Source organism: Hyalella azteca, unplaced genomic scaffold (genome assembly GCF_000764305.2).
Source record: "Hyalella azteca isolate HAZT.00-mixed unplaced genomic scaffold, Hazt_2.0.2 contig4197, whole genome shotgun sequence".
Lineage (NCBI taxonomy): Eukaryota > Metazoa > Arthropoda > Malacostraca > Amphipoda > Hyalellidae > Hyalella > Hyalella azteca.
This window is the reverse complement of record NW_025934420.1, coordinates 24,635-47,103: the sequence shown is the minus strand read 5'-3', so window position 1 is coordinate 47,103 and position 22,469 is coordinate 24,635. Positions and strand designations below refer to the sequence as shown.

Here is a 22,469-nt window from a genome sequence, read left to right as displayed (position 1 = left end):
AAATGAATGCCAATGATTTAATTCTCGCAAAATCTGGTATTCCTTTCGATTCAGTGGATTTAACCGTGGATTGTGGTAGTCGATTACGCACTGTGGGTAACGCTAGGTCTCATTACTCGTTTGCTGTTATGCAAGTTAAGTTCTATTATACTTATTATGTTCTCTTATCCATTTGTTCTCTAGTCTTTGATTACACTTGACTGTTATTCTTTTTAGCTAGTGACTAGAAAATATATTATACTCTTGGATATTTCTTTTTATCACTTAATATATTTCTTTCTGCATGCTGCTAATTCTATTTTTTGTACCGACACTTGTAACACTTGCTACCTTGACACATATATGCTATTCTATAATGTAATAGCTATAGAAGCAAGCAATTCTGTACACTCATCACCAGAGAAAGCTATGGCATTTTTTCCTTTGTTGCCCTATAATTATTGTTCTTCATTGTAGGAAGAGCGATATGCGTTCGAAAACTGAAAGTCTCGGGTTACTTTTATTCGTGTCCATAGAAATGTTAATTCTTTGCATAATTTTTAGTACTTTTCAGGACTAGAAAGGATAAATGATAACAAAAGTTTAACAAAACCTCAAATAAATTATGAGTAAATGATATCAAAAACTCGTAGGATTGCTTACGATGAACGTGTCGAATTGATTAATATCGAAGTATAACTTCCACTGTTGAATAAAATTTGAATAACGTATGGTCAGTTATTCAGTTAGTGACCTGAGATGTGATCACAATGCCTGCTGCAGGCTCGACGTGCTCTGCTAATATGATTCGCCTTTATTTTTCTTGGACGTGTAAGAGTCCGGGGAGCCTACAGGTGATGGTGTATCTTGGAAGCCTTCACGTTGAAAAATTTATTCAATAATAAGCTTTTTGTTTACCTATAATAAATATCGTTGAGATAGTAATATAAATGGAATAAAATGTCCTTTTTTTTATTCCTATAGAAGTGCAATGCTAGGCCGAGTGAGAATGAGCTATGCAAATCTAACTTGAAATAGCTCCCATTACTTAATTATTTTAATCGGTGAACGCATATTGTAGAATAGAGAGAAAGCTTTTATGACGGTGATATTTCTAATTGCAAGCTTTGTTGGCATGGTATTTATAACATACTAACGTTTGTTGAAGCTGATAAATGTGTTGTGTATTGAGGTAATAATATTAAATTTACAAAAAAAAAATCTCTAACAAATAGTCTTCTGGCCCTTGAAACATGCCCATTCTGAGTCGGAATTTCGTCATCCGCCTTCTCTTCTTCGTCATTTCGGAAATCTTTTTAGTGCAGGTAAGAGGAGTCTTAAATACCAAGTACTATAATAGTAACAAGGTTGTAGCGGCTATTATATATTAAATATGGCAATTGTACCTATAAATTTTCCCCATCTTATTTATCCACTTCAGAAAAAAGGCTTACCCATGTTTGGTTTACGCCTTTCCATTGATGAATGTCGAATGCCGTAATCGTATGTGTTCGCTTCTGATTTCATCGAGACACAATCCATTTGACTAAGTACTGAATTGCCAACACTAATTCAGATCCTAGCATTTTTTGAGGATGATAAACGATTTTTTTATCTTTAGTTGTAATACAACCTACAAATTTGTCATCTACAACTCGTTATTGAAACTCGTTATTAATCCTAAAGTCAAAAAAGGAATACTGACAATCGTTTGCGCTGGTCTTATTTCCATTGTTGGCAGGTAAATTAAAAGAAACTATTTTAATCGAGCAGCGCTGGTTATTAACTTATTGAGTTTATTGCAATAAAACAAACAGGCGCTGATGTTCCCGCCGCTGCCTGGCCCCGACTGCAGCGACAACGGCGACTGCGACACAGGCTGCTGCCTCCTGCTGGGGCTGCACCACCGCACACCTCAGGGCGTGTGCCAACCTCTGCCTGCTATAGGTGGGGCGTCGTGCCATAGTGGGTCGTGGGTGATGGATGAGTGGTGGGTCGTGGGGTCGTGGGTGTTGGATGAGTGGTAGGTCGTTGTGGGTGTTGGATGAGTGGTGGGTCTAGGCAAGTCCCGAGAACCGGACTTCAGATAATTATATTTCTATTTTCAAGCGAAAGTTCGACATAACTCACGTGAACTACTCTACCTATGAGTGCTATTCAACTTGCTGTTGCCATTCCATTTTACTGCTCATATTTACTCGGTAACTGACGCAGGCGACTACTGCGCCACCGGTGAGCGGCTGCGGGACTACGGCGGCTGGCGGGTGTTCACGCACAGCTGCCCCTGCAGAGCTGGCCTCGAGTGCGTGCCCGAGTGGTCCAGGAGATTTGTTGCTGTGGGTTGCACTTTTGTACATACGTGATACGATTATTTAACCACAAAGAATAAATTAGCGTCTCTTTCTTCTGTTTGAACGGAAGTTCTATCCTGATAGAAATGAATAGCCGTGGATTATTACTTACTTTCGGTTGATTTTTCAGCCTTTCAGTTAGCAGTTCTGTTCGTGCGAGGACAAAAGCCTGTAAATATTTCCATTCCATGACCACGAACAATGATCCCCATTTGATTCGCTTAGTTAGCAGTTATTTATTATTGTTATTGGATTATGGTGGAGATTATCATTGTTATTGGTTGTATCCTGTCACTCTCCCGCCCACAGCTGAGCGTGTCACAGGACCCCCAGTGCATGCCTGCCAACCTGTCCGTGCTGGAGCTTCACACCCGAGGCTTCACTCGTCCCCCCGTCCTCCCCCCTGACAGATCCCGCGTCCCCATCCCGCGCTTTTGGCCAGAGTTGCTGACACCGCGACCGCTGTAGCAAGGATTGACAGACCCTGTGGCCTTTTTCCGGCCAATTTTATAGACCTAGACCTTTTCTAAATTGACCAGAGTTGCTTAGTTCGAGGCCATCATAGCTAGGGTTGCCAGAATTTAGTTTTTTTACAAACTTGCCGATTTGGGCCTTTTTTAAAACTAAATAAGTCAATAAATGTAAGTATTTGCAACGCAAATTACAAATTTACTTATAATATCAAATTGATGTCATTTTTGTAATTGTTTGTGAAATGATGCAGCATTTCTCTTCTCACCATCTGGCAGCACTCGTGGTAGCATCGCTGCTCACAATTGTCTAACTCGAGTCGAGCAAAGTAAAACTCTAGTAAAACTAAAATGAATTATTTATAATGCATAATTAACTGGACATTAAATTAGTTTTCCTTGGATATTTCTGCTAAGCCATCATTAAGACAATAAGGAATTGCTGTTGCATTTGACATGTTGTGCGTTACATGTCGCTCTCTTGCTTCTAATTAACGCTCTCTCATCCACAGAAATAATAACTAGTAATTAATATAATCAAGAACAGCTGGCCTGCTTTCACTATCGCGTTATGAAGTTCAGTTTCGTATTGATCGTTTCCTTATTTCATTTATTACAACATAACATCATAGTAATCATTTGCCAAGGATAGATTACACTACAGGAGATCATTTTCAATTTTGTACTTGATACTTACCTGTAAATGTCAATATTAAGTTAGTATTAGTTTTAAATGTTACACAGTAACTTTAATAAAATTACTCAAAAATATGTTTATGGCTAACTTATTCTTTTAAGTGTTGCACGAATCTGATACACGTGTACGTAATCGTACTGGTTGGACTGCTCACGTTACATAATTTGGACCTGCCGACATGTGTCGTCCATCTGAAAGTAGGAAACCGTACAATATCTCAGGGTAGGAAAAACTATTAATTTCCCCTTAGGCAAATCGAAGGTTTTCATGCATAGGTTAATTAGATTTCGAAATCTTGACACTTCGAATAGGACGATTGCTTTTAATATATCTTGCATTACGCTGCTAGTCTCCACGCCGATCTTTCATTTGAGTTCCTTCATACGATTTTAGAGTTACTTCATACATATTTAGGGTTAATTGGTTACTAACTTTAGCGTAAAGTTTTTAACGCACTTCCTCCGATCACGCTTGCTATGGTCTCAATTTACGTTACAGCGCAAAGATAATGTCTAAAAAATGAGGTTAGTACAAGAACGCATCCAGAGCCGTCTACTTACTCAATATAAGGCACTCAATATGTATTAGCATTGTGAACCTTCATTTCAATCCAACAGTTAAGACTTGAGCGGCAACTATGCATGGTAACTTGGTATTCCCACTCAAAAAGGCACCCCACATCGCCTAGTTTGTGATGGTAGCCACGTTATCATGCCTTCACCAATCACTAACCATACGACAATCGCCACATACATATTTCACAGTGGGAACTGAAAATTTTGTGACCCGGACATGAAAATTTACTTTTCTTCGACTGTCTATAGTAGTATGAGTAATTGCTTGATGATATTGCATCACATGAAAATCGAGTTATTACCCTTTTCAATTACAAATTGAGATTTACATAACACAAAATATTCTAACCCTAATCACCATACTAAATGTTGAATTCATCCAACGCAATTCGAGTCATAAATAGGAAAAATTTATAAAATGTTCTAAGTGTAAATAACATACAATTCGTCATATTTTCTTGTGCTATAGTCTGGCATTCATTATTGTGGAACACTGGGCGAAATATAATAATAATAATATTGGTGAAATAATTTAAGAATATTATTTGCAACGGTAGAGGCATGCGTCGTTCCTCTCACCTGAACACACTTCGTCTTTCATTCCGACATTCCCGGTGCTAAAATCAGATCACGTTCTCACACACTCGAAAGATGAGCTTCCTAACCCACTTCAACTTCATACTCGTTTGTGTTGTGAAATACTCGTAATTTAAAGTAATTATACGTGAAATAAACACGGATAAGCTCATGAACAACTTAATTCAGAGCATCATAATTGTGACAGGTCGGACCTACAGACCGAACCTATCTATCCCACGAGCTCTGAATCTTGTTGCATGTATCTAATCTTCCGCTTTAGTTTACTGAATTACGTCTTACAAACGTACCTGCAGTAATAAATAACTTTCATATTACGTTAAAATTTCGTCGTCTTGGCACTTAAAAAACTACTCGTGCTTTACCTACTCGTGCTAGATCAATAGCAGCTAAAAACTGCATTGCTACATGCATTCTATTCATTCAAACCCGACTTCAGCTGCGTACTTTACTGTTATTTTAGAGCAATTCATTCAAACCCGACCTCAGCTGCGTACTTTACTGTTGTTTTAGAGCTGTTCATTCAAACCCGACCTCAGCTGCGTACTTTACTGTTATTTTAGAGCAAATTCAAATCCGACCTCAGCTGCGTACTTTACTGTTATTTTAGAGCAAATTCAAATCCGACCTCAGCTGCGTACTTTACTGTTATTTTAGAGAAATTCATTCAAACCCGACTTCAACTGTGTACGTCACTGTTGTTTTAAAGCTGTTCTTGACATTTCTAACACCCTTAGAAACAGCAGGCCGTCATGTGCTGTTCTCGCTGCTGCTCGTACGGCGCTGCGGCGACAGGGCGGTGCCAGACTCCAGGAGACGCGCCTGGTATTTGTCGAGCGTCGCGTGGATGGCGCTGGCCGAGTAGCGGCAAGTCTCGCCTCCACATGTGCACGTGAACTGCTTGTATTTGATCATCCAGAACTTCTCGCCATAGTCAAACCTGCCAACAAAATTTGACGAGATGAAACACAAGACTAAATGTCATGATAATTATTTTTTTTTAGCTGAATTGATAAGTTCTTAATTCAGCTACCCATGAATTTATGAAGTCAGAGTATACAAAAACTGATAAAATGATACCAAGTTACAAGTCATTCTAAACCACAAACGTTGAGAAATATTTTCAAACATTGTAAAATACACAATACGACAAGCCATTTCAAACGAGCAAGTTGAACGAAGATTTCGAAGCAATTAGAGACACAGAACAAGCAACTTAAAGCGAGCACGGACCCTAGTTCCTCCTCAGCCTCGATGTCGCGGGAGGCGTAGAGAGCGATGCGTGGGAAGGCGAGGTCTTGATGGTCCAAGAAGACCTTCACGGGCGTCAGGTTCGGGGCACACAAATGGTTGATGAAGCGAGCAACGTTGCCGTAGTTGCGGGCGTCCAAGCAGAACGTTTCACTATCCTGAGCCACAATAATGAAGGCGAGACGAAAACAATACGATTAGTTGAGAATTGCTGAAGTGTTTTTCTCATATCGAGCCACATGGCAACAAAAAAACAGTTTCTGTATAAAAATGAAATCGGATAGCAGGTCACACAAAACAAAAATCTTGCACCAGATTCGAAGATCTTTTAGGCTTACATTATAAAGAATATACATATATAGATATTAATGCAGGCTTACCCGGTTGTCCAAGTCGAAGAGATACGAGTCGTCCTGCCGCTGGTCCGCCTCCAGATCTGTGATGATCTCGCCCACATACTCACACACATACGAGCCCTGCAACACAACGGTGTACAATCATCAACATTGCCAAGTTTTTAAAAAAAGTAAGACGTTAATTGCTAATTTATAACATATTCTAAAAAAAATACTTCAGAAGCAACTTTCTCTAGATTTTCCTCTATAAAACAATGTCTAAAATGAGATCATAATTTGTCAGGACAAGTGTAAATGATTCACAACACTATATTTATCTCAGGCACAATGTCGACGGCTCTAGTTTATGATTTTTGGCTGTTTTGTATTAAAAATTTTGGAATATTTACTATTGAAATAAATTAAAGAGAGGAACAGGATTTTACCCTGAGCAAGCATTGTTTGTGAGTAACAATGTGCCAGTTTTTAAGCTACTGAACAAGTGACTATAGCTCCTAATAGTTCAATAACAACAATAACAATGGAGTTACCTTAAGAATGCGTTTGAGGGCTCTAACGCCCCATCCTTTATTAGTTGTACGGAAGAGCTGAAGGTGCGCGGTGATGCCGTGCTGCACCACGCGGTTGTTGCAAGACAGTTTGTTGCAGCCACATGCTCGGTTGCATTCAAAAATCATCGGCGGGTCTGCGAACAAAATAACTTTAATGTCAATATATGTCTTAGTTGCATACCTAATACAACCGTCACTTTATTAATCTTATATATATTCGTCAAAGCTTGTGTGTTCGTTTGTGTGTTCGAAGCTTGGAGTAGTATATACATAGGGGGTTTGGTGGCATATTTCACCAATACAGGATATTACCTAGTTTTTTCATTTGATTTTCAAAGTTGAAATAATAAAGCATTTCAATACATGCAAGGAAAAAGATGAATTAGGAAATTAAAATATGATTTTATATTTTGAAAATAAATTTTATATAGTACGGCAATGAAAATTAAATTTATTTCGAATTTCAAATTTAGATCTAAAAGGGACTTCCATGCTAAATGCTGGGTAAGGACGTGGAATTCTTTAAAATAATAACATTCGTTAATTAGGAAACTTTTCAGAATGATATCATTCAGGATCATAGAATGCCGGATATTTAAATTTTTAAATTTCAGATATTATGTAATCCCAGCATTACCCGATCAACCTGTTAGTTTGTGAATATAGACAAATGTTTTCAACAGGTAATTCCATGGAAAATTTTTAGCAAAAACAGGTATTTGATGAAACATTTACCCACGATCAGAAATAGAAATTTGGGAGAACTTGGTTAGCGAGAATCTTTGTAGAAGAACACACTTTGCTCAATCAAAAACATTAGATGAACACACTTTGCTCAAACACAACAAAATAGCATCGTAAAACTAAGAGTTTCAACACAGCGACTTCAACTCGCGCCTCCAGCTCGCTCTGTGGCTTCACAATATTTAGGTACGCGAATTTGGAGGTTATGTGTAATGTTAGTAATGCATCGAGACAAACACCAGCTAGCGGCGTGCAGAACACATATTTCTGGGAAAAACCACATCCATTGAATCAAGAGTTGATATTTGAGCAGCAAGTTATACCCATACATAGCAAATTGAAATCCCCAACCTAAATGACAGAATATTAGAAATTTGCACAAAGTTAAGAAGCCGAGGCAAATCTCAGGACGGTAAAGTAATACAAAGATTTACCGAGGTAGTTGAAGTCTGGCAGCAGACGGCCTTCCGGGTCGTACCAGCACCGGAAGTTGAGCTGCGTGCAGCCGCAGTCTCCTGAGTTGCAGCCGTCAGTGCACTGGCACCACTGGTAAACAAACATGTCGTGCAAATCGTTTAAAACTGCCACTGGCAGTGACACCACTGTTGAAACACAAACATATTGTACAAAAAGTTTAAAACTGCCACTGGCAGTGACACCACTGTTGAAACACAAACATATTGTACAAAAAGTTTAAAACTGCCACTGGCAGTGGCACCACTGTTGAAACGCAAACATATTGCACAAATCATATGAAGACAGGCACCGTCACCTCTGCTTTTGTTAAAAAACAATGCAACATCGGAATTGAGGACACAACAAAGATTAAATTGTTATAACGTACGAGAAAACGGAGAAACGATTTACAAAATTTAACTTAAAAAAGATTCAGTCGAAACCAATCACAAATTTACAATGTGCTTTCTGAATATGACTTCACAACATAATATAATCACTTCATTCTCATCACCAAGAAAGGATGACGAGAGCAGCAATGGATAAAATAATCTTTGATCAAGGAAATGCTAGCCGTACTCTCGAAAACTATTAACATATAAAGTGATGCTTACTGTTACATTCTCATTGGTATGAGAATAAAATAATCTTAAAAATTATCTATTAGAAAGAATTTGAAGCAATGTTGCAAGTTGAGTGGGAAGCAGAGACTTTGATATTACAAAGAAAACAATATCTTTATGAAATAGAAATAAGTAATTAATTCATAAATAATTACTCAATTAAATAAATAATTATTTCGCGCACGCCGGCTTGGAATAAACAAAGGAGGCAATATGACAAGAAGCAAAGTTACCTTAAGAGACGTGATAGAGCGGTCGATGTTGATGTTAGCTGCCTCGGTGTTCTCTGCAATGTAGAGATAATTGCGCGGCAGCGGCTCGTCATCCACGCCATTGATGCACGGGATGGGCACTTGCTCCTTGCCCGCCGCGATGTCGCTGTGGCAGCATATGAATCGTTCACACAGATTATAACAATAACTAACTTAGCTGATATCTAGGTTAGTATGCTTGAAACATTCCTAAAATGGTATGGTATAAACATTCATAGGTTGGTATGCTTGAAACGTACCTATGTTGATATGGTTGAAACATACCTAGGTTGGTACAGTTGAAACATACCTACCTAGGTTAGTATGCATGAAACATACCTCGGTTGATATGGTTGATAGCTTGCACATCCCAAAATTTAATGCTGGCACACATTTAAATAAATTTGTTGTCTATTCTCAAATCGATGCGCTTGTCACATGCAAATCTAGATTTCCTTAGCACACTTCAGATCAGGCATAGACCCAGACCTGGAGAGGACGGTGTTGGAGCGATGGTTCTTGTCATGCATCATCTGACGGAGTTTATGGTTAAGTGTGAGTTGAAGGTACACTTCGCTGTCAGGCAGCGCGCACTCCAGCGGCGTCTGGCCCTTCGAGTTAAGACAGTCGAGCGTCGCACCGCGCGCCAACAGCAGCACGACGGCGTCACGGTGATTCTGCCGGGCCGCTATGTGCCTGCTCAACGGAGAGACATTATGGAACATTCAAGGAGCGCAAGTTGATTGAGGTGGAAAAACAAATTGGAGAGACATTATGGAACATTCAAGGAGTGCGAGTTGATTGAGGTGGAAGAAGAAATTGGAGAGACATTATGGAACATTCAAGGAGCTGTCTCTTATACACATCTAGATGTGTATAAGAGACAGCGGACCGNTGCTGCCAGTTTCACTGTGAACATTGCAGGTCAGTGATAGGGTAATACGTACAGCGGAGTGTCGCGGTAAGCGTTCATGGAGTGCAAGGAACAGCCGCGGTCCAGCAGCATGGCACAGATGCGTGTGCAGCCTGAGAGTGCGGCCCAGTGCAGCGCTGTGTTCTGCTCCACGTCACACAGCTGAGCGTTCGCCCCACGCTCCAGCAGGAACCTGCAAGGCATAACATATGAATATAACCTATACTAAATTCTGCAACACACAAGCAAGAAGACATGAATAGTACAGACATAAAATCCTGCAACACACAAAATACCAAGCACGAATATTACCGACACGAAATATCAACTGATCCAAAACTGAGAAACATCAATATTTAATCTAAACCATCGTTACGAAAATTGTACGTCAAGAGTACTCACAAAATAGAATTATTTTCATGAAAAATAAATTGTCGGCCGTGCAGGTGACCAAAAAGAAAACCTTTAGTTCTGTACTCAACAACCAAAGATCGCTAACGATCTTACCGACCCCTGGCTCTGCTTCCATAGATAATATCTAAGCACAATATTATACCTAAGAATGGTCTGCATCATTATGTTATAACAGCTAGGCACAATGTTACACCTACCACTGGTCCACATCATTAAATAATAACAGCTTGGCACAATATTATACTGGTCTGCATCATTAAACTATAATATCTATGTAGAACATTACACCCACTTGACACCAGTAATGTGTCTGCACTCACAAGACAATAACAGCTCAGCATGATAACAGCTCAGCATGATAACAGCTCAGCATGATAACAGCTAAGCATGATAACAGCTCAGCATGATAACAGCTGAGCATGATAACAGCTCGGCAAGATAACAGCTCGGCAAGATAACAGCTCGGCAAGATAACAGCTCGGCAAGATAACAGCTCGGCATAATAACAGCTCAGCATGATAACAACTGAGAATGATAACAGCCCAGCATAACAACTAAGCCCCACATTAGACGCACTTGACAACAGCGATGTGGCGGTTCTCAGAGCCCCAGACTAGAGGCGTCCAGCCGCCCTCGTCCTGCATGTTGATGGCGTGGCGGGAGAGGCGGCCGCTGTCCAGCAGGTGGCGGCAACCCGTCAGGTTACCCAGCTTGGCCGCCAGGTGCAGGCATGTCATGCCTTCGTTCGTCTGGAATAACATACACCGACATTATTTCTTCCCAACAAATGACGTTGAAACAACGATGATTACGAATTAATTTCGTTAACAACGATCAATCAACGTTATTTCAAACGAAAATGCTTGCTGGGTTCCTTGCTCATCCCATGTCATACTTATAGGGACTTTTCACGTACAGTATGTAGGAAGCATTCATCGACAATTTTATTCAAATCAAGAAATTACCCGTTACATTTATTAAGAGGAGAAATTTACAAATTTACCGCAACCTCCATTTCATTTTCTTTTTTCAATTACAGCTCATACTTACTGATTGCGGAACTACAATATTAAAACGAAAGGATAATTGTCTTTATTTTCGTAAAGGATTTTGAATGAAAATATTTAATATATTGAAATGATTTTTAATCAAAGAAATATTAACATTAAAAACTCATGTTTATGCCAAATGAAGATTTCAATTTCGCTCCTATTTCTTCGTTTTGTTTTGGCGATTCTCCCCGAATCCCAGTTCATCAGAATTATAACATAGAAAACACCTCTGTATCGACATGTGTATGACTCGAGTACAATACCCACAGTAGAGTAGGTACCTTAATTTGCAGCTCAGCGCCGGCAGCGACGAGGTAATGCACGACGTTGTTGTGGTGTTTCTGCACCGCGATCATGAGCGGAGTGAAGAGGCTGGAATCGGTAACATCGAGGGCAGCACCAGCCATGACTAGCACGTGAGCGATGGCCACGTTACCCATGGTGGCCGCCATGTGCAGCCCCGTCTGATTGTGGTCCTTGAGACGCGAGTTCGGGTCCACGCCGCCCGACAGAACTTGCAGGACCTTCTCGAGGTCGCCGTGCTTGGTGGCGTAGTACAGCGACTTCGGGGTGCATCTGGAGAGGGAGGAGAATTAACGAGTTAAAAAATCCCCACATCCGCATGAGAAAATTTATAGTAAACTGTCGCACAGTAGCACAAGTTAAATTCGTAGCACCTTACACACCACTTGTTTAGTAACATTCAATAAATGGCTGTGTGCGGGCATTCCCCAAAAGATGTTGATGTGGCAGAGACTAACTTGATGTTGGGTGGTTTGCCGGCCGAGACGCTGATGATGGCCGCCTCCAGTTTGTCTCTGTCGAGGCTTGGAGCGAGCTTGCCGGCAGAGACGACCTTGCCGCTCTCGCCCAGCGCGAGCTCAGGCCCTGCGTCTTCCAGCGACGCGTCAGGAGACAACTCCCCCTTGCTAGTCCAACTCATACGGGCGCCGCTTCTGAGGATTAAGTGTTACTTAAAATTTAGATAAAAAGAAGTTTTAAGTTGCAATAACTCATCAGTTACATGACTTCTTGACACACGATACACTTCTAGTTAGTTAGACAGTGAATTATATTTTTCAAAAAAGCTACTATAATCTTTTGATGTTACTCGTGATCAAATCAATAGTAGCCGCGTAACATTTGTACATGAACCAGATATCAAATCTGAGTGTTAAGAATGCAAGAACTGACGAGGCCTTCTTCTCCTGATGTTGCTCGAGGTAGACAACAGGTTTCCTGGCGAGCTTGAGGTCGAGCAGCACCTCAGCAGGAGCATCAGATGACCCACAGTGAGGACAGAGCAGAGCGCCGTCAGCTGAGGGTGACGACACGCCACACAGACGATGGTAGTGATGAGTGATGCCCTCTGACCAGCGACACTCCAGGAACACACCCTGACACAGAGATACTTTATGTTACGTAAAATAATAAAGTGAGACCTGACACAGAGTTGCTTCATGTTACGTAAAATAATAAAGAGAGACCTGACACAGAGTTACCTTATGTTACGTTAAGGATGCGAAGTGATAAAAAAACTGACACAGCATTATGTTATGTTATGCAAAACGCTTGAGGGAGGGAAGAGGGAGCCCTGGCAGAGCGTTACTTCATGTTAAGCAAACCTTCAGAGAGGGAATGAAGGAGGCCTGGTGCAGCGCTACATACTTTCAGAAGGGGAAAAAAGACTCCATCAAAACGTTAAATAGCTGCAAAAAGTGAAACGAATATCTGATAGATTTGTTGAATTAACAAGAAACAGAGCAAGGCATTCAACACTTTAAAATGCAAAAATAATAATAGAATTTAACCTCCAAAAAATTACGATACTCGTTAAAAATAACAAATTTAGACACATCACTAGATCCTTGGCAAATTACATGTTACCCTAATTTCCAGGACTAAAAATATTGTAACAAATACTCTATTTTGAGAAATATTGTGCATTCACTTGAGTACAGAAGAGGCCACAGCCCGGACAGCAGTTATGCCTGCGCAGGCGTTGGCGGTGAATGTCGCACAGCAACAGGAAGGGGATCTTGCCGCTCACACGGAGATACCTGCACACAAACACAACACATGAATTTCAGCACACAGCAGCAAGGGCCGCTCACACGCAGATACCTGCACACAAACACAACACATGAATGTCAGCACACAGCAGCAGCAAGGGCCGCTCACACGGAGATACCTGCACACAAACACAACACATGAATGTCAGCACACAGCAGCAGCAAGGTGATCTTGCCACTGACGATGTTACAGTACATACAGAACACCAATATCGCACATAACATCACCCTATGTCGTGCCCGGTACGCCCTATAACTCACGTGTTCTTCTTAACAATGTTGCAGCAGCCGAGCATGCGGCCGTCGAAGGAGTCGATGGCCTGGCAGTAGATGGGCCCACCAGGCAGCGACGCCAGGGGGTTGTGCTGCACCCGACACTTGCACAGCACCTCACGCAGCTCCTCGCACGCCTGCCATCATACAACTCTGGTATAGTGCAACACTATGGTGCAACCTATAGTGCAATCGTGATAGTGCAACCTATGGTGCATTAGCGATAGTGCAACCTATGGAGCGTTTCGTTTAACATAGTATCTTCCTTCATATACAAAAACTGTTGAAAATTGAAATGCAATATCAAAAAAAGTACAGGTTACGAATAATGAAATCGTTGTTTGTGAAATTGTGATGATGAGTTTCATTTGAACACAACTCACCACATCGACACGCTCCTGACTTCCGTCGTTAAGCGGATGATCACCGGCGGCAGGAGCGGCAATGGCCAGCGGTTGTGGCAATTGCGGCGTCGAATGCAGCTTACCGATGCGTCGACTTTTCCGTACGCCTCCTTCGAGGATAACTGAGCCAGTGGCCGCAGCACTTGACACCGACGAGTCTGATAAGTAAGATCCTTGGTGCTCTACACCAGGGGCAGCTCCAGGCGTGATTTGAGCACATGCAGGAGGCGCCGTCGGAGTCTCGACTCCAGACTCATTGCAAGAATTGGTGCGCTGCTCGCCGATTGCTTCCTTTACAACATCAGTTTTTGATCTAGGTGATGCCGGAGAAGAGTGACTGCGAGATAAGACGGACGGTTGGTGTTTAATGTTTAAGGTAGTTTCTTCCTCGGTAGCCTCTCTGGCATTTCTGTCAATTATAGTGCCACTGTCATCTGAATTTGCGATACACTTGGTCTTTGTTGGCAAATCAAAAGTCTTTGGACTTTCCTCGAGCACGTTATTCTCTTCCTGCCGAACCTCAGTATCCAGATTAGCTCCTCCCTGAGGAATATTTGTCTGGAACTTAACCATGTCATTCGCATCGGACTTAAAAGGCGACGAGGTTGCACACTCCGAAGTGCCTTCTTTAGTTTTGAGTGGCGAAGTTTCTACCGAGGACTTGTCAGCATCGAGAGGAGTTGTCATATCCAGTTGCTTTCGCCCTCCACCACAAGCTTTACGTCTCGTCGACCGCATCGCCGTAATAGGAAGATTTTCAGAAGCAGATTCAGAAGCGATGGGGTCGCGTGACCGCAGAGACACAATCTTCGGAGGCGACGCGACAAACGTGTAGGGGTTTTCGGCATCATGTACATCCTGCTTCTTCTCACTCGAACATGAGGAAGACTGTCGGCCTACTTCGTTGTTACGTTTGAGCTTGATTGGCTTCTTCTTCTTATTCATGGCTGCTGTCAATGAATGCAAGTCGATCTTCGGTCTATTTTCCGACTTTTTAATGGCTTCTTCCCGCATGAATTTGACATCTTCGGTTCTGACGAGCGACAAGCTGCGCAAAAAGTCCAAAGTTGGCTGCTTCACTGGGCTTCTAGTAGCGCTTGAAGTGGAATCCATTGAGGCGGGCTCTTGGAGAGACCATCTCCGGTAACCGCTTTCATTGTTCGGTGAAATAGAAACCGATGGTGAATTTATCGTCAGAGATCGAGCGCTAACATCGGTACTGGGCGGGGAAACTTCATCCGAATATCCTTTTTGAGGAGATCCAAATGGAGTGGCTAGAGAAACCGACAAGGTTTCGTCATTTTTACTATCATCAAGAGCAGCAGAAGGCTTAAGAAGTGATAAAGGTGACAATTTCAGAGCCAATGACGGGCTGTTCATTACAACTGAAAGGGAAGCGCTTGGAGAAGACTGAATTAAATTTTCGACTTGGTTCTTTGTCCCCTCATCAACAGACATTGACCGTCGGACGATTGTTACCTGCTTGCTGTTAGCTGGAGAAGCATCCGAAGGAATAGGGTCTGAACATACCTCATTCTCTGTAGCAGCTAAAACGTTATTTTTGTCAATATCAGAAAGAGTCGATGCAAGCAAAGCCTTCTTGGCCTCAGTTGCTGAAAGTTCGGGCGCGACAGGAGTTTTAATGTGGTCACTACTGTCTCTTTCAGTTTGTGCACTGATACCATAAGATTTAGAAGCATCGACAGAGGCATTGTCGATACCTCCCTCGGTTTTAATCGATTTATCATCAGTTCTTTCCGAGCCAGGTTCATCGTCAGCCACAATAGAGGAGGATGAAGCTTCACTTGCAGCCTCAGCAGCTTTCCTGGCTTCCCTAGCCTGCTTCCTCTTTCGCTCAGCGCTGGACGAAAACGAATACTTGAGGCCGCGAAAGTATTTCTTCTTTCTTTTGGTAGCCACAGCGGCAGGCTTGACACTAGAATCAAATAAGGAGCTCTCCTCCATTTCAGCAGCGCTTGCTTTCAAGTCTCGTTCTAATTCTGCTTCGACAGAGGAATTTCTGAGAACTAAGCCATCGCCCACAGCAGTGATTTCCGAAGAGTGGAGAGAAACGTCATTTTCATGTTTCGCCTCGACTATTTCGTGTGTGATTTCTTCTTTTCCAACTTCAATAGGATTTTGAGGCACATCTTCGATACTGTTCTCCCTTGAGGCAAACTTCTTCCTAGCAAGGCGGGAGGTCTCGAGGAGTTTGGTACCCGACATCACATTGACCGGAGTGGAGCTTCGGCTTCGTCGTGTGCAGACCATGTCATCTTCTTCAAGTGCTGATGTGTGGGACTTCCGTTTACGACCTCTCAAAGAAATCGCTTCATCCGTAACGTCTATGGTCTTCACTTGAGATTTTCTAGCCACGTTCTTCATCTTTTCGGTTACGTTCTTCTCATTGTGAACTTCACTCTCGTTGTCAACCACGTTCTTCTGATCATCAGCCAAGTCACAAGACGATGAATTAGTAACCTGTTTGGCGGCAACCCGCTTACGATTAAACTTTACGGTCTTTTCAGCGAATTCCGGAGCAGCAATTGTCTTTGCAATTATGGGCTGCGTTATATCAGGCAATTCGTCCCCAGTCATATCGGTAGACGAACTTTCTCCTTTCGAACTATCAAATAGATCTTTGTTTTCTAAATCTTTACCATCTTCGAGTTTTATGGGTTCAACACTGGTGCCTTTATCGAGCTTAGCTCGCGCTTGCCTGCGACGAGAAATCCAAGAAACGTTCTTTTCATTTTCTGAAGATCTAACAAGGCGGCCTTCGTGTAATTTGCTAGTAGATGTTCTAGGGGTGAAATCTGGATTGAAATCATCTGACGAAGGCGACGCATCTCTCTCCGATATTGAACTTTGTTCGCTTACAGGGGTTATATAAGGAAGCGATAGTCTCGTAGGGCGACTTCGTGACTTCAAGCGACTGGATAAAGTTGTTTGGACGTCCTCATTGTGGGAGTTTCCATAGAGTATCAAATCAATGGCTTTTCCCCTGCCACGACCGCGACCTCGACCAACACGAGCTGGAAGCAATACTATTTTCTTCATTTCCACTGAGGGAGCAATGTCTGATTCCGATTCAGCTGGAGTACCAATGGATGAATTGGCGCTTTCGTCCATGGCCGCTGACACTTTTCTGGACTTAACTTTAGATTTTTTCTTAAGGCCTGAATTTTCATCAGTTTTGTTGGACTCTGCTTCAGAGGCTTCAGACAGACTCGTTGTCTCTTCACTGGAATCTTTCTCACTTCCGGATCGACGGTCGCCTCGTCTAACTCTCTTCAAGGCCGGCGAGGTAGCTATCGCGATACTCGTCACCGCAGTCGCCGACAAACTTTGGGTTGGCAAGGACAAGTCGGAGGAGGTGGACGCAATAAGACTGTTCCCTGACGATGATGTCAGAGACTTCAAGCTGCGAAGAGACGGGGTCGTAGACTTGGAAGTTAGACCAGTGAAGGATGGGGACGGGAGGGAGAGGAAGGCAGGTGAGGTGACGATAATGGACGTGGGGGATGTCATACTAGGAGGGCTTGTAATAGGCTCTTTTCGGACGCGTTTCAGAGCGTGTGTGATAGGGTTAGTTTTAAGCAAAGCATACTTAGAGTTACCGTCTTTGCTAGTGGAAGCATCTCCGCTCTCGGCTAGTTCCATGAGCATCAACTCTAGCCTGCGCTTCTTAGACTTGCGCGTCGTGGCTTTTTTCTCTTTGGCTGCCAACGTCTCGCAAATCAACTCTTTCGCTTTCTCCACGTCAGCAGAAGAATTAAAATTAAGAGACATCAACTCTAACACTTTTTTCTTATCTTCTTTGCCAGCCATCTCGTCAATTTGGTCAGCCAGAGCCTTGCGAGTTTCTGTTCCAGCTAATATTGCAGAGGTTTGATCTAGATCCGAATTAGATGTGACAGAAGAGCATTCTTCTTGGCTTTCCAAAGCGTCTTTCTGAGGCATAATATCTGAAGCAATATTCAATATATCCAACACAGCTCCACTACTGTCCGTTGAAACATCATCTTCCTCCTCCTCGATATCTTCTTTCTTGAAAACTTGACTTGTCTCGGCGATTTCAAGATCTCTTCTAGTGTCAGTTGATGCTTCTCCTTCGGACACAAACTGTCTCTCCAGCACTAAGACTGGCTGAGTTATACAAACCTCGAACGTTGAACGCTCTTTGTCTGTCTCATGGGGATCGGGGGACTCGGCTTCGGATACATAAGTGTCCTTAGTGTCAAGAATGTCATCAGAAACTTCAGCTGGAGCTGACAAAATAGTTTCCTCGACTGGAGTGGCGATGGCAGGATGGTTGTAGATACTGGACCTTGTCAATCGCACGGGAATATTTCCTCTGCAAAAATAGAATAAAAGGGGCGGTTCAGACTTCAGAATCATTACATTAGAAGCAGTTTGCACAAGCACTACAGAAATATAACTATTCAGGAATGCTCTAAAAATGTCAATAACCAAATTTACGAGCACGGAGCACAAAACCTATCATTCATTTTTCACTGTAAAATCAAACATGGAGCAAACCTTTTACTCGAGCTCCGTGACCTGGTGGTGCGTGTTAGGCTCGCACGGCGTTCAGTCTTGGAGGCATCACCTGATATATAAACTAAAATTACTCTTAGATACAGCAGGCAACCATCATATATCAGCTCTCTGCCACTCGATATTCTAAATGGATCATATTGTACAAAACAAGTTAATAGCCCCGAAAGCACATAGCCCTGAAACAACCCATTTGATGGCCCTATTGGCCTGGGATGACCCATACAAGTGCATCGTTATTAAGACAAAGTTTCACTCATTGTTTTCAGTGTTGCTTTTGCAAGCAACAGATTGATGACATTTATTTCTGAACCCAACACTCTACAGTATTTTCAAACATGTATTAGAATCTCATAGATTCAAATGGCAGATTAGGATGTAATCACAGATTATGATTATATTAATGGCAGATTATGAAGGTCCCACACAGAGATGAATGTCACAAAACAAAGCAAGAGGCAATATCATACTGTAACACTTTGCAATTAGTTTCAGAGTTTAAAATAATTATGGGCTTTGGAGAAAAATTATTAATATCATTAACAATATTTTGAGTCTAATTCAACATACCAAAACATCATTGTATAATTTTTCAACTATAAATAGGCAATGAAATTTAAACAAATAGCTAATGCAGCAAGAACAACAGAATAGAATCAAACTTAATTGTTAGCCACAAATCCAGCATTCTTCTGTCTTGTTAGTGCAGAAATTGAAAATATTCAAGCAAAATTTGATGCAAAATAGCATGAATTAATTTCACACACCTTAGAATAATTCAAAGCAGTGGTGCATAGGAAACAGGATGAGGGTGCTCTACAAACACCATCTGCGATGAGATGCAAATCACAATCAGCAATATAAAGTGTTTCAAGATTCCTGGTGGTACGGAATGCGTGTTAATGCAGCACTGAATAATGTTTGCCTGCCTGGTCACACTTGGTGGAAATACATTGCACTAAATGAGTTATTAAAAGGAAGCATTCAATGCTAAGCTAATATGATAATGCCATCAAACAATAACTGAAGTGATAAGAAACAAACTAGGTGTTAATGAAAAGATTGATCATTAAGTGAGCCTCAAAGCATCAAATTTAGAAGTCAGGTAACAAAACAATCAACAGATAAGGTGATAAACAGAACAACCAATCGACAGATGAGGTGATAAACAGAACAACCAATCAACAGATAAGGTGATAAACAAAATAACCAAACCAATCAACAGATGAGGTGATAAACAGAACAACTAATCAACAGATAAGGCAATGAAATGAACAACCAATCAACAGATGAGTTGATAGGAAACAATAATGAGCAGCTAACAAATGATGTGAAATGAGAGAAATTATCCAAAATTTAACATAAGAAAAGAACTTTATGACAGTTTACTACTTACAATTTCATTTTTTCACCAATGAAAGAGCATTGTAGAGCAAACAAATTATTGTAGTTATCACAGAAGATACCTAGCCGCATCTCTGCCATAAGGTACCATCAAGGGCACCACAGCTTCACAATAGTTGTCTAAAAATATGCAAGGGTCTCTTGCTGAACAATATATTAGGAAATCTGGCCAAAACTCTTCTTTTAGTTATTCACACAAAAGCAAAGCAGCACACAATATTTAAACCAACAAAAACCCCTGGTCAAAGAATGTCAACATAAAAAGCTTTTTTTGCAGAATCTTTGAATGTGGTGCATGGTAAGTGCATAAACTTGTGTATTGCAACAGCATTAAAGTTTCAAAAGAATTCATGAACATTTGAAATGTCCATAATTTCTAAAATGTTTTGTTTTAAAGTAATCAATTGATTTTAAATTATATAAAAGTGCTTTGGCATTTAGTACCTTGCAGTGTGCTACATGACTGAACCAATATGAAAGAAGTGGCATAGTGCAGATGAAGTATTCAAATTTGATTATTCACGTATCTTCCCATTAAAAAATCCAAAGAAACTGTTCAAGGCATTGAACACATAGACATTGAATACATGACCCAAGTAAAATGATTGCTGGTTCTAATTATGACCCCTGCATATACTGCTGCTCAAACCATATATACTTTGACAGACTGTAAAAATGGCTTTTTGATGAATCAATTTTAATACTAAAAATTACATATTGCATTACATGAACTTTAACATGACAGCAAATAAGGTCATTTAATTGTTAAAGTAAAACTTTGTTGAGACACGGACAACTGCAATGAGCTATGGTCTGTATGAACAAGTGTATAGTCTGTACATAGTGTAGCTCAACTAGTAACCATAACAAATATCATCAGCAATCTTTACAGTCTGACTGGTGAGCTCTCATTACACTATCATTGAATGGCAAATTCTCAACTGCTTTCAACTTTTAATCCCTTTATAAATACAAAAAATAATTATAAGACTTGTCCTCTGGGTCACAAAGATGAGATGAATCGCAATAACTTAAATTTAAAAGTTCTCATTGCATACTTCAGAAGCACAGAGTCTTTAATCATAATGCTAACTGCTTGGTGCTCACTCCACATTCAAAGATAAGTGCAAGTGCAAAAAAAGTGGCAAGTTTCACCTTCCCCGCCAGTACCACTGGCCGAACTCATGGTCTCTGACGACAGCTACCACTCAGACGCAGCTCTTCTATTTCTGCTCATGGATTCATAAAACAGCAAATCTTAAGTACAAAAAAAATTAAGCGCAGTAAAATTTGTAATGGAGCATTAAAAGATAATTAGTAATTGGTACCAAAATTTTTTTATCATTTGAATAGAGAGAGTACTTGAAAGCCAATCTCACTGGCCTATGGTCTCACTGATGAGTGTGACATCATGTTTTGTTTATTAAATCATCCAACTATCATACTATCACAAATTTCCTGCTGACTCTACTACATGATGAAAACAGCAGAAAATGTTAGTCAGCACAACTGTAATTATTTAATTATGGCAAAACACCATTTCCCATTGACATTGACAGATTTTCATCTATTCTCTCTATAAAATGCCTATAAACTGCTATGTTCTCCAATTGATCAAAATAGCAGCAATTTCAATATATTAGACAGAAAAATTAGCAAATTACAGGCTAAAGCTTCAAAGTAACCATTGATTAACCAAATTGGAAATTTTGAATACAACTGCTAATGGTGGAAAAAGTTAGAAATGCTTATACCAGAATAGTTATATTGTACAATTTAATTACAAAGGTTTTCCTCTATAGAGCTCATTGAAGGTTTTCCTGTCAAAGAAAATATTCATCAATTTTTCAACTGGTAATTTATAGGCTGAATTGCCAGGGCCCAGGACAGAAACTGGGGTTTGAAGGAAAACATCTACATCATAACCACATAATCTTGCTTATCAAGAAGTTTCTTTTGCTTATACTTGACTGTATTTTTGGAGTTTTGCCACTAAGCTTATGGGTAAAAGTTTCTTTTATCTATTGTGGGTGAAGAAACATAATAAAGAATTTTGAAAAGATTATTTTTTTAGCATACTCTCCAAAATTCAGGGCTCAGTAAAAATGAGCTGAGTATCTAATGCGACTAGCAAAAAAAGACAACAGCAGTTGCCAGTCATTTATAGCACAGCTGCATTTCGCACTTACAGCTATTTCAATCCAATTTATTGATTAAAACACATTTTAATTTGTGAAATTGGACAAATTGGACAGGAGTTTCTCAAAATTGCTGGTGGAAACTATCATTTCACACATACACACAAACATAATGGGTGAAAATAGGTGACATTTCTTATATTTCTCTTAGGCCCTATTCACTACAGGCATGGAATATGTCTACTTGGCGAGCCGTGACTGAATTTTTGTAGCCGTGGTTTTATGGAGTTGCCAGCCGTGATTCCATTTCTTCAAGCCGTGATTTCAATTTTTCGAGC

General features: G+C 40.8%; 2 protein-coding genes across 3 annotated transcripts; one reads left to right on the top strand and one right to left on the bottom strand.

The window, feature by feature from the left end:
- The first annotated feature begins 41 nt into the window (after nt 1–41).
- LOC108677318 lies at nt 42–3,851 on the top strand. Its single transcript, XM_018165535.2, has 4 exons — nt 42–1,304; nt 1,797–1,926; nt 2,194–2,315; nt 2,640–3,851. The coding sequence occupies exons 1-4, from the start codon at nt 1,233–1,235 to the stop codon at nt 2,796–2,798; spliced, it is 483 nt and encodes a 160-aa protein (XP_018021024.1). The 5' UTR covers nt 42–1,232; the 3' UTR covers nt 2,799–3,851.
- Nucleotides 3,468–21,240, bottom strand: LOC108677317 (titin homolog). 2 transcript variants are annotated; one of them, XR_007156623.1, is made up of 18 exons: nt 21,149–21,240; nt 18,572–18,641; nt 14,009–18,386; nt 13,614–13,762; nt 13,232–13,340; nt 12,475–12,677; nt 12,042–12,236; nt 11,562–11,856; nt 10,805–10,977; nt 9,849–10,007; nt 9,391–9,597; nt 8,884–9,028; nt 8,006–8,117; nt 6,807–6,961; nt 6,301–6,396; nt 5,903–6,078; nt 5,251–5,609; nt 3,468–5,203 (listed from the first exon to the last, which is right to left on the bottom strand). XR_007156623.1 is itself a non-coding variant. In XM_018165533.2 (17 exons), the coding sequence occupies exons 1-17, from the start codon at nt 21,177–21,179 to the stop codon at nt 5,420–5,422; spliced, it is 6,843 nt and encodes a 2,280-aa protein (XP_018021022.1). In that variant the 5' UTR covers nt 21,180–21,240; the 3' UTR covers nt 3,468–5,419. The 2 variants fall into 2 exon arrangements, 1 of the variants encoding a protein (XP_018021022.1); XM_018165533.2 differs by having other exon boundaries at nt 3,468–5,609.
- Nucleotides 21,241–22,469: the final 1,229 nt, after the last annotated feature.